This window comes from Arvicola amphibius, chromosome 12 (genome assembly GCF_903992535.2).
Source record: "Arvicola amphibius chromosome 12, mArvAmp1.2, whole genome shotgun sequence".
NCBI lineage: Eukaryota > Metazoa > Chordata > Mammalia > Rodentia > Cricetidae > Arvicola > Arvicola amphibius.
In genome coordinates, this window is record NC_052058.2 from 100,017,090 (window position 1) to 100,029,990 (window position 12,901).

At 49.6% G+C, this 12,901-nt stretch overlaps 1 protein-coding gene across 2 annotated transcripts in view; it reads right to left on the bottom strand.

Annotated features, from left to right (window-relative positions):
• The window catches only part of Sctr (secretin receptor), a 51,739-nt gene that overhangs the window by 16,535 nt on the left and 22,303 nt on the right, over positions 1-12,901 (bottom strand). For both annotated transcript variants that reach the window (XM_038348682.2, XM_038348681.1), the window contains 3 exons: positions 11,948-12,055; positions 7,029-7,132; positions 105-202 (listed from right to left, as the gene is read on the bottom strand). In XM_038348682.2, coding sequence (XP_038204610.1) covers positions 105-202; positions 7,029-7,132; positions 11,948-12,055 — 310 coding nt within the window. The remainder of the gene's footprint in view (positions 1-104; positions 203-7,028; positions 7,133-11,947; positions 12,056-12,901) is intronic.

Genomic DNA, 12,901 nt, shown 5'->3' on the forward strand with positions numbered 1-12,901 from the left:
CATCTATAGCTGTCCTGAGCTTCACAAGATGACCAGGAAGCACACTAAGACCTCCCTCTTTCTATCCTGAGTAGTTAGGAAGATTTGAGGGCTGGGGGACTCACCTGAAAGAGCACAGGATGCTGAGGGCGACCAGGAGCATGGCCAAGGAGGAACTGTAGCCTACAGTGTACATGACCTTGAGCTTCAGCAGGTATGCATGCTGCAGAGAGAGGCACAGGTCAGCCCTACCTGCCCATCTGGCCGTAGCCGGCCCTTCTGTGTCCCAGTGTACCGGCTTGAGGCAGCATTGGTCCCAACAATTTTGACTGTTATTCTGATGCCTGCTGGTGGTCCCTTTACCAGCACTATGAATGCAAGACTTTACTGGATTACTTTCAGAGACAAGCTCCTCACTGCTTTTGTAGGAAGGCATTTGGCAGACAACAATGCAAAATAATAGAATTTTTGTTTGTTTTTAGAGACAGGGTTTCTCTGTATAGCTTTGGTGCCTGTCCTGGCACTAGTTCTTGTAGACCAGGCTGGTCTTGAACTCAAACTCACAGAGATTCACCTGTCTCTGCTTCCTAAGTGCTGGGATTAAAGGCATGAACCACCACTGCCTGGCGGGTTTTTTTTTTTTTTTTTTTTTTTTTTTTTTTTTTTTTTTTTTTTTTTTTTTTTGAGAAAGGGTTTCATGTATCTCAGGCTGCCCTCAAACTTTCTATGAGGCCATGGGTGACCTTGAACTCTGACTCTCCCTGCCTCCACTTCCAAAGTGTTTGGCTTACAGGTGGTATGTGCTGCCATGCCTGGTTTATACGGTGCTAGGAACCAAACCCAGAGCTCCATGCATGCAAGGCAAGCATCCTTTCAACTTAACTACACCTCCAGCTCTTGTTTTGTTTTGAGAAAGGGCCTCTCATATTCCAGGCTGGCCTTGAACACAGTATAACTGAAGATGACCTTGAACTCCTGATCCTTCTAAGTGCACACATGGAAGGTGTGTGATATCAGTCCCCACCAGAATCTTGGCCTTGTTATTGTTTTTAAAGGCAAGGTTTCTCTGTATATTCCTGGATGTCCTGAAACTCACTCTGTAGACAAGCCTAGCCTCTAACTCAGAGATTCCCTCTGCTTCTGCCTCCCTAGGGCTGGGATTAAAAGCGTGCGCCACCAAACCTAGCTCTGAATCCTTTTAAGTAGCCCTGAAGGAGATAGCTAGCTTTTGTGGTCCACCTATTAGTATTTTCTTTCTTTCTTTCTTTCTTTCTTTCTTTCTTTCTTTCTTTCTTTCTTTCTTTCTTTCTAGAACCACCTAAAATCAGTTAGTCTTTTAGATGAAGGTGTTGTCTGTAGAAAATTTGTGATTGTATGCAATGCCTTGCCATTTTCAAATAAAGCTCCTCTTCCCACTGTCCCTCTGTTGCCTGCTCTGCATCCCTTGCCTATTTTCCCCTCTCTCCACACTCTTCACCATTTCATTCACTTCATTCATTAAAACGGAGAGGTTTGTTGGTGCTCGGTGTCTTAAATGAGACACCCAGGGGCTGGAGCAGTGACTCAATGCTCAAGCGAGCTTGCTTCTCTATAGACGGCCCAGGTTTGGTTCCTGTATCTATGTCAAGCAGCTCACAACCACCTGTAAGTAATTGCAGTTCCTGGAGAACAGACACACTCATCTGATCTCCAAGGGCACCTACACATATGCACATATATGTACAATACACATAAATAAAAATAAAATCTCTCTAAATGGCAAAAAGAATCACTTTATTATACAGCGCTACAAGGAAGACGCAGAGGAGCATCGCCTTGACCTATGCCCTACACTACCAGTGGTGTGACATTTACTCAGTCACTGCCTCCTCACATTGATGCAAAAATATTGCAGTAGAAAGGAATACTGAACCAAAAAGAGGTAAGAGACCTGCATTTAGGTCCAGGTAAAATAGTCAAGATGGGTCGAAGAAATGGACATTAAAATGGTGGTAATATTAACAACAAAATTGAGAGATTTTAAAATTAATAATACTCTACAAAGGTGAGGGTACAGTGGGAATGAAAACTGGTTCAATTTTTAAGAAAAGAATGTGGAGATACGTACTGAGGGCCTTTGAGATGGGCGCTTCTTCTGGCCTCCCTTCTATCCTGTGACAGGGTCTCTCTTGTAGCCCAAGCTGGCTTCAGACTTGCTCTGTAGTTGATGGTGACCTTGTACTACTAGATTTTGTAATGCTGCCTCCCAAGTGGTGTGTGCCACCCTGCCAGGCTTTCACAGTGCCAGGGATGAAAGCTAGGGCTTCCTGCATGGTAGACAAGCACTCTACCAACGGAGCCCCTGACCAACTCTCTAGGAGTTAATCCTGAGAAACTGAGTCAGCCTTCCATAGTCACAGGTTCTGTGTCTACATATTCAATGAACCACAATTTTAAAATGTTGGGGATGGGAAGCTGTTTCCGGGCCAGTGAGGTGGCTTAGTGGAAAAGGGTATTTGTCATCAAGGTTGACCCTCTGAATTCTACCCCTGGGACCCTCATGGTGTAAGGAGAGAACCAGGTTGTAAGTTGTCTTCTGACTTCCACACATGTGCCATGGCACATGCCTCCAACCTGGAATAAACAAGTGCAAAAATAAAAAACCAAGCTGTTTGTGTCCCGAGCATGTGCAGACACTGGTCCTTGTTCTCGTTCCCTAGAGACTCCAGTACCACTGTTCTAGAGCACCCACGGTGCGTTCAGCACTGAGTCCTCTAGTGGTGGCTTCGAGTACACGGAAGGATGTACATGAATGCCATGTGAATATCATGCAATTTTATGTAAGAGATTTGAGTATCTTCTTCAGATTTGGTTATACATAGGTTTCCCAGAACCAGTGTCATGAGAACACTGAGGCCCAAAATTCCTCAGAAAAATATTTAGACATTTTTAAGGTTACATTGTGTGTGTGTGTGTGTGTGTGTGTGTGTGTGTGTGTGTGTGTACATCATCAAGGTTGGAAGAAGCCCCTTTTCTCCATTATGTTTGTCCATAAAGGTGTTTATTACAGAACTACTGGACTGAAAGCTTCCAGCGCCCAATAGTAGATTAGTCTAGTATGCGATCTTAACCTATGTATCTTTTCGTTTGGTTTTTCGAGACAGGGTTTCTCTGTAGCTTTAGTGCCTGTCCTGGAAGTAGCTCTTGGAGACCAGGCTGGCCTCAAACTCACTGACATCCACCTGCCTCTGTCTCCCGAGTGCTGGGGTTAAAGGTGTGCATCACCACTGCCCGGCTGACCTACGTCTGTTCTTCCAGGGTTAAAGTGATGCTTCCACTGAAATTTTAAAGAAGTCAGGGCCTGGTCATGGTGCACACAAAGACAGGAGACAGACTTGGAGCACTGAGTGATTTCAGCTATATGGACAGAAGGGTTGGATTATGATAGGTGGAAATTTTTGTGATCAGTGTGATTGGGTAGCTGGGGCTGGAGCTCGGTTTGCAGACTGCTTGTCTAGTGAGAAACTCTGGCTTCCATCCCCCGCCCTTCAGAAAGTGGGTGTGGGGGTAAACAAGCAGGTAGAGGTTAAGGGTCAAAAGTTCAGGTTCTTCCCGGCCACACAGAGAGATTAAAGCCGTGTTTGACTACACGAAACCCTGATGGAAAAGGAATAAAGCAAGCTACTGGAATTCTCTGTCTGGGCAAAACATTTTTGTTTTTAAATTGAACATCATATTCTGGGGGTCTTGCCTGGGACCTGCACTTATATATCCTGTGATCAGATCTTATAATCACTTTTTTAAAATCTATGGAGCTATGTAACATAGTGAGTTTGAGGCTAGCCTATGGTACACTAATAGAATGCTTGTCTTGGGGGGAAAAAGGTATCAGCCATTCTGTGGGGTTCAATTTCTTATCTTCATTAAAAACAAGCCTGTGGTGAGCTGGTAGGGTTGCTCATCGAGGGAAGACACTTTCAGACAGACGATGGTGCGAGTTCAGTGCTCAGTTCCACGTAATGGAAGGAGAGAAAGGATTGCAGCAGTGTCTGCTGGTCCTCTGAGCCGGGGTACAGGTGCCAACCCCTCCCCCAGAACACAAACAAAAAATGTGATAAAAATTTCTTTAAAGAAATGGTAAGGAGATGCATCACGTGGTAAGGAGACATTTCACGTGCCAGCAAGACCTTGGTCTCCTGGTTCTGAGCAGAGCTGTAAGTTCCTTTCATCCTCTTCTGTGCTGGCATTTTCTACAGTTGATGAGTGCTGATTAGTAAGCGAATGAAAAGGGGAATTGCAGCTTTAAGGCACCAGATCTGTGCAGGGAGCCTTCCTGACTAGCGCAGCGAGGGCTTGGGATGGGAACGGCCCACGTTCCGCAGCATCACACGGTAGACAGGAGGGAAACAAGCCAAGCTTCCAAACCCAAGAAGGCCAGCCCTGAGCAAATGACTCAACTTCTTTGAGCTTCAGATTCTTCATCTTCAAAGCGGGAATCATATGTTCTTCCCTGCAGGCTTGTTGGAAACGGGAAGAAGCTACGAGATGGGCTGTGTCTACAATGCTTGGCATTCAGAAGCCCCTCAGCATGTGGTACTTCCCCCAGCGCCATCCACCCTTCAGCGTGAGTCAGCAGGGTCAGATGGTAGAGACTCTGAGGTATGAGTTAGCCTCCAAAAATAAAAATGGGCTTATTTTCTCTTTCACTAATAGAATGCGCTGAACAGGTGGCCATGTCACCGGGAAGTCATGAATGCAAGTGTGTTATTTTAGGAGGCACCTTAAGGAATCTGGGTGCTTTGGGAAGACAGCAATTTTCCAGGAGAGCACAGGAAAATCCAAGCGTGTGGGGGTGGTAGGGTGTTGACAGTTTAGGAGGAAAGTATCAGGATGATTGACAAGATAAAATGTAAGACTCGCTGTGTGAGGCCTAGTGCAGGAAGCTTGCGTGCGTGTAGATTTCCACTCAGAATAAACAGGGACATTTTGGCATCGGATGACTCTCCATGTGAGGCCAACTGTGTGGGGTGGAGTCTCCCTCCTTCAGCAACTGTCCCTGAAGTCAAAGGCCACCTCTCGGGGTGAGGAGAACTATGAAGGATGATGATCTGCCTTAGATTAATAACCCCTAAAGTCTGGGACACCAAAGAACCCTGCAGAGCTGGGACATGGCTGAGTTCCAGCCATATAAACTGGGCATGGTGCACACGCCTGTCATTCAACACAACGGAAGTAGGAGGATCAGATGTTCACAGTCATCTCAGCTACATAAGGAGTTTGAGGCCAGCCTGGGTGTGGAATAGTTGTGACTGGCAGCAGTTTGGGGGGCTGGAGCAGGGAATAGGATGACTGGTTCAGTAGGAGTGGAGCGTCCCCTTCCTAAGATGACGGAGAACTGATAGGATGCCTGCCCAGCGGGTTAAAAGCTCGGAGTTTGCGTCTTAGCAACACATACGTCAGGCACTCAGGCACGGGGTAGCGAGCCTGTAATTCCAGCACTCTGGAGAAGAGGGAAGAGGAACAGGAGTTCTAGGCCATTCTGGGCTATTTAGGGAGATTGAGGCCAGCCCGGACTGTCTGAGACTGCTTTAAAAAAATAAGTAAAGAAAGAAATCTGTAGTATTTGACAAGTTCTTGGGTCAGCCTGTTGGTGTGTAATCCCAGCTCCCGAGATCATGCTCTTAACCGCTACACCACGCTCTCTCCTTCAGCTGCTACACCACGCTCTCTCCTTCAGCTGCTACACCACGCTCTCTCCTTCAACCTGAAACTTGGCACAGGGAGGCCCACACCACTGAAGGTGGCAATCTGGTCTTGTGACACCTACACTAGTTCATGGGAGCCCAAGAATGCACACATTGACTGTGTGAAGTGTCCTGGCAGAATAATTTGTCCTATTCAGTACTAAGTGACCTTGAGCCCCGATTTCATATGTGTGAGGTCTGACCCCAGCATGACCCTGATTCCCAGGAGTTCTCATGTGACCCTTGTTCCCTCAGCTTCTAACATCTGCAGCTGTGCCTTGGCCCTAGAGGGCTCAGAGTCAGGGAACACCCCAACTCTGTCCTGGAGCCTGGCAATACCACCTGTTTGCTGTGCCCTCTACTCAGATGACAGCAAGCATTTCCTATGAAGAGACAGTAAATAGTTTAGGGTCAAAGTGTCACACAGTCTCCCGCAACTACTCAGCCCTGTCCCTGTCACACAGAAGCAGCCTTGCGGTGCTAATGGTCTTGGCTCTGTACCAACGAAACTTCATTTGTGAAGGCTCCTCATGGCCCAAGGCCATAGTCTGACAATCTTTGTTCTGAGTAGGTGCCCTAGACGCTGTAGACATTTCAGGGGCATCTGTGCCTAGTCTTTCTATCAGTCTAAGCCCACTACTGACATTTGTCAATACTCTAGTAACACATGCCCAGAAAGGGGACGGGAAAAGAAAGAACGGAAGGAACCAAAAGAGGAAGGAAGGAAGGAAGGAAGGAAGGAAGGAAGGAAGGAAGGAGAGAGGGAGGGAGGGAGGGAGGGAGGGAGGGAGGGAAGGAGGGAGGGAGGCAGGGAAGGAGGGAGGGAAGAAAAGAGGGAAGGAAGGAAGGAAGAGAGGAGGGAGGGAAAGAAGAGAGGAAGGAGGGAAGGAGGGAAGGAAGGAAGGAAGGAAGGAAAGAAGGAGGGAGGGAGGGAAGAGTGGAAGAAAGAGAGGGAGGGAGGGAGGAAGGAAGGAAGGAAGGAAGGAAAGAAAGAAAGAAGGGAGGAAGGAAGGAAGGAAGGAAGGAAGGAAGGAAGGAAGGAAGGAAGGAAAAGCCAAGCAGGACATGTCATCATCAGCCGGTGGACGGGGGAGGGTTTTAACCAAGATAACAAAGTTTGAGCAGAGATGAGACTCAACCTGTTGAGCACTGCTTGCCCAGAGTGCACAGAGCCCAGGGTTCCATCCCTGCACCCTATGAACTAGATGTGACGGCACATGCTGATAATCCTGGCCCCAGGTTCTCTCTGACTTCCACGTCCTGTCTAGGACCTCATCCTACATTCACCCATCTCGGGGGCCCGGTGGTGCCACATGACAGGCTTACCCGCTTCTCATTAGAGGAATCATTCATGTTGACGCCACAGGCCAGGTCAGGCCTTGGGAAAGTTTCTGACCAGCCATCCTGGGTGCAGTTCCTGAAGAGGGACCCTGAGGGTGACAAGTGTACGGCAGATGAACAGAGGGGATCAGGCCGTGGAACCATACAGTACAGTCTCTGGTGACATGAAAATATTACCACCATTTTACAGGTGGGCAAATTGAGGCATACACTGGTGACGTAACTTGCCCACATCATTATCTCAGTAAATGGAGAACTGGGGTTGGGTCTGCTCTTCACACACACATGTACGGATCCCCGTTCTTACTTGCACCCCAGTTCTGCTGATGTAATAGGGGGTCCTGAGACATCTGGGTGGATGGCGAGGACTTAGCTTCTGTTACAATGAATCCTTGGGCCCTCACAGTTCTGTCTATCTGTCTGTCTCCCTCTCTGTCTGTCTGTCTCCCCCTCCCTCCCTCCATTCTTCCACCCCTCCATCTTTCCCCCTTACCCCCTGTCTCTGTGAGGTCAGAGGTCAACCTTGGGTCCCATTCCTCAGATGCCATCCACTGGGGCTTTTTGAGACAGTCTCTTACGTGCTTGGAATTTGCCAATTAGACTAATCCGTCTGGTTAGAGAGTTCCGGGGATTCCCCTGCCTCTGCACGCTGGCACTGGCATTACAAGTGCCTTTTTTAAAGGTTCTGCATCTTCACACTTGCCCACTGTGTCCTGCTTGTCTCACCGGATGGGAACCATCAGAGACCACCGAGGCAAAGCCTGTCAGGCAACTGCCCCTTGTGGAAGGAATTCCTTTGCTTATAATTGAGGCTCAGTTGAGATAGTTGAAACTGTCTGTCCTCCATCCCTGCTTGGCACAACACTGCAGGCTGACTCCTCTGAACACTGGGGTAATGATTTCCTAGAACTAAGAGTGTGGCCCCGAGTCCTTGGGCATCATCCACTGGCTTGCTTCACAGGCAGAGTAAGGTGTGAAGTTGGCAGACCTGTGCCAAGCTCTTTTCATAGAGAACTGGGTTGAGTTTCCTGCTGCATGGGGTACACTAGGAGGGGAGAATTTCCCACTGTGGGAATACATGTGTGTGCTTGTAGATATGCACATGTATGCTCTAGGGATTTCACCAGGACCTCCTGAGTGCTAGATACATGTTCTAACATCTACCCTTTCCTGTCCCCCACCTGACTTTTCAAAGCCAGCATCCAAAGACAAAGGAAAGGAGCCACTAGCCAGGGTGGAGCCACTGGCCAGGGTAGAGCCACTAGCCAGGGCGGAGCCACTGGCCAGGGCGGTGTCACTGGCCAGGAAGGCCTCCTGCAGGTTCCAGGAGATGCTGCCCTTCCTGGTCTGAATGACCACCTGAATTTCCATCCTAGTCACCAAGGACCTGTGTCCTTCACAGACTGAGGGTGCCATCACCAATGCCATGGATGGGAATCCTGTCTAGTGGCCCCTTAACAATCATTGCTGGGCCTGACTTGCTCTCTCTTAGTGACACCAGGGCTTAGGTCATCGTTTGCAGTTTGGGTCCAACAGACTCTGAGCTGGAGAAACACTGACAGCTTTTCTCAGACCAGTCCGGTCCTAAACTCTTTCTGTATGGACCCTGCTCTCATCCCACAGCCCAGTGAAGGAGCACATAGCCAGGGTGTGTGCCAGCACTAGCTCCCTCCCATCAGGAGCACTCCCTATAGCTCCACGGTGGCTTCCAGTCTCAGAAGGCCATGTCTTTAGGACCCTAGACCTGTCCACCCTTACAAGGTTCAGGAGGCTGCAACCACCAGCCTAGAATGGGCCAATCACAGTCTCTGCCCAGCGCGATTTCTTGGTCTTAATGAGGCTTTACCCACACCACCCTCCCCACAGTCAGAGTGACATAAAGAAATGCCCAGGCTGGTGCCAGCCAGAAGCGGCCTTCCCGCAAGAGGCAGGCATGAGCAGGATATAGAGTCTTAGCGCTCAAGGGAGGGGTGAGAAGGTTTTAGAATGAAGTCGGGAGCAACTGTGGGATGGGAGAGAATGGAGGTCAAGTGTCCACTGACTAGACAGAAATGGCTCCAGAGCTGGAGGCTGTCGGCACAGGCGACATGGTGGCTCTCTATGGGCCCAGCACAGCACAGCTGCCTGCCTGTCTAGGGCCCTCTATCCTCAGGAACCCAGTAGCATTCCCAAGATATCTGACTGTGACTCGGGGTTGCCTTCTGAGCCTTTGACAAGCCTACGTGGTGCCGATGGAGCATCTCTATAGGACAGCCTAAGGATGGGCTCTGTCCACCCCCTCTCCACTCACTTCCTCTGGGGTCATTCCTAACAAGGACAGGGATTCCTTCCTAAGAGCCCAGAAAGCTTCAGTTTGTATGTCTGTATGTGCATGCATCGCAGTTCAGGGCAGAACCTGTCTAAAAGGCTGTACCAACACCTGATGTTATCCAGAAACGTGTGTGTGTGTGTGTGTGTGTGTGTGTGTGTGTGTGTGTGAGAGAGAGAGAGAGAGAGAGAGAGAGAGAGAGAGAGAGAGAGAGAGAATGTATATGTGCAGCGGGGCAGTGGTGGGGAAGAAAGGGAGAGAGAAAGAGAGAGATTGAGATTGAACCTAGGGCCTGGGGTATGCTAGGCAAGAGCTTTCTCACTAAAATATATTTCTAACCCTTTTTACTCTCTCTCTCTCTCTCTCTCTCTCTCTCTCTCTCTCTCTCTCTCTCTCTCTCTCTGTGTGTGTGTGTGTGTGTGTGTGTGTGTGTGTGTGTGTGCTGAGAGGTCAGATACTGACATAAAGTATCTTCCTTGACCACTCTTTGCCTTATTTTTTTGAGACAAGGTTTCTCACTGAACCTAGTCAGCTTAGTTCTAAGCTGACTGGCCAGCCAGCTCCAGATCTTACTGACCCTGTCTCCTCAGCATTGGGGGCACAGGCGTGCCCCTCTGTGCCAAGATTTTCCCTGGTTGGTAGGGATCGGGTCCTCGTGTTTGTGTGGCAAGCGCTTTACCAACTGAGCCGTCTCGCCAGCCCCTCCTTTTGCTCTTTATTTTAAGACAGAGTCTCACTGAGTTGCTCAGAAAGGCCTCAAACTTGGGATACTCTTGCCTCAGCCTCAGAGGAGGCTGGGGTTACAGGCCTGGGGGAGCATGTCCTCCTAAATACATTTTAAACAAGAAACTTCGAAAATGCCTGTACTGTTTTCAAAGGAAAATAAATCAAAGGAATGTCTCAAGGACATTGAGACATTCAGAGGAAGTTCTAAGCCTGGCATGAGAACTATCCGAGGCAGAAAGCAGCCTGCAGTTTTCCCAGCCACTCAGATGCCTGTCTGGGCCAGTATGGATTGTTGTGGTAAAGAACTACTTAGGAAATAACTCTAGAATGTGTTTTCCTTGTTCAAAAAGAAGTTGCCCTGAACACTGACTGGTGTCCACGAGTACGTCTCTCTGGAGTTGGGGACACTATAGGGAACCTTTTCTGCAGGGCCAGAGAGCAAATGTCTAATCAGATCTAAGATAGAGCCATGGGAGAGAAAAGTTCTTGGTGAACAGCAGGCTCAGACAGGTCCTGACCCACGCTCTTGGACCAGCCAGCTCCCTGAGGCTAGGTATGAGTCCGTGGAATGAGCTGGTCCTCCCACCAACCCAGGAACCTGGCCACCACCTACAAGGCAGGGCCTCAGTGTAAACCTGCAGCCCCACAGTGACACCATGTGGTGAGTAGGTGAAGCTGCAGCGAGGAAAATTGATCATTCAGAAGTCTTCCAGTTAATGAGGTGGGCGGGAGTTCAAGCAGTTAACTGGGGAAGGGTGTGATCAGGCAAGCCTCTGGTCACCCTGGGGCCACAGGCAGTGGTTTCTCCTAGCCACGCTGCAGAAGGATAGGTGTGCCAGCTCAGAGAAGGCTTTGAGGAGATGGTCGGAGACAGAAGTCTTTTACAGCAGGAACCTGCCAGCCATGGATACCTGGATGTTAGGGCCAGCACATTGCTCCACGCCAACCACGGAGGCATGGATGGCCTGAGTCCTACGCTTCATGGACCCAAGTGCCTGATGTAAGGGGTCCTGCCAGGAGCAAAGACAGTTGGTAAGATTGAAGATGTGAGCATGGCGGGAAAGGGGCACTAGAGTGGAGGTTTGGAGGTTGGTGAAGAAAATGTGAGATGTGGAAGAGAAGAGAGGGAGAAGAAATAAAGGAAGATGTTTAAAATGCCTTCCGGGGCTAGGGAGGGACCAAGTGGGGAAAGAGCTTGCTCTGCAAGCAGAAGCACCCAGGTTTGCATCCCCAGCACCCATGAAAGCAGCAAGTGCCTGTAATCATCACAGACTGCAGATGTGCTCACGTAAGGCATCCTTCAGGAAGCCAGGGCACCCAGGGACACCTCCGGGTAGCAGCAAGTCCCGGGACAACGGGCACAGAACGTGAGTGGTCTAGAGGCAGCTAGCTGCTCCAGAGGGCGGCACTGTGGGGTATCTGAAGCAAGGTGGCTGGTCACCAAGGAAGCAGAAACATGGAGGAAGGGGGGAGGGCTCCTAAACTGGGGCCAAGGCTGCTGCCTCCTCTTCCCCCTACTCCTCCTCCTTTATTAGATTACACTTTTGGACACCTGTATGGAGGTTTGAAAACAGCTTGTGGGAGTCAGTTCTCTTCTTCCACGATGTGGGCCATGGGGAGCAAACTCAGATCAGCTGACTTGGCGGCAAGCCCCTGTAGCATGCTGAGCCATCTCACTGGTCTAAAGACCTTGCCTCCTGTTCCTTCCTTACGACCCTGAAAACTGTGCTCTCACACAGCCATGCAACAGTTCCAGTCTCCAGAGACCTCCCCTTATTGGTTCCCCCACTGATTGTCCTCAGAGACTACTGCGTTCTCATCCAGGAGCCATTGCAACCTCTGGCCAGGGCCCTTCAAGCTGCATGGTTACCATTTCTGCCCGTGAGCATCTGGAGGAACTTCGGACATTGCACTTCCACCGTCTGCGCCAGTGCTGAGGAGGGCCAGCAGCTCATGTTGTCCCACAGCCCTTCGCAGCCTGCAGAGGAGAGCCCAGCACTGCATTGGGAGGGAGCATGGACCAAGGCTGCCCACCATCACCACCCTTTAAGCCCAGTTCCTATTATATGACTTCTTGAACTTCGCCTTTCCAGGGTTGGGATATAGATGAAAATCATGGTCTTGCATGCAATGGGCAAGTGATTAACATGTGAGCCTATGGAGAACCTCTCTTAACTCCAGGGCCGGGGATGTGGCTCAGCTGGTTGAACACTTACCCAGCATGCACAAGACCCTGGGTTTGGTTCTCAGGATCACAAAAACTAGGTATGGTAGCACACGCCTATAATCCCAGTAGGGAGGAGGCAGGAGGATTAAAGGTTCTAGATAATCCTCAACTACACAGCAAGATTGAGGCTAAATATAATTCTGTCTTAAGAAAACAAAGCAAATACAATGCTATGAAAGTAAAGGACTTCCTAAGGTCACTGTCTTCTAGATTCCTGCCATCCTTGTCCTGGGCTGTAGCCTGCCCTGTCCTCACCCCACCTTCAGAGCCTCTCCCAGGCCCACTAGGTGCTGGCGCTACTAACAAGGCAGAAACTTACCACATGACTAACTTTCTTACCTTCCCCGGGCCTTTGTACCCTCTGCTGACCCTATTCATCCCAGCCAGGCCCATCCCTTGTGTACACACACATGCACACACATGCATGCACACACACACACACACACACACACACACACGCACACACACACACCCCTCCTTGTGTCTCTTCATACTGGCTGCTGAGCCTGCCTGGGGTTAACCAATGCCTCGAGACAGGTCAGGGGGTTGAAGACTATGAACCAGCACCAAATGGCGAGCTAGGCAGACACATCTTTC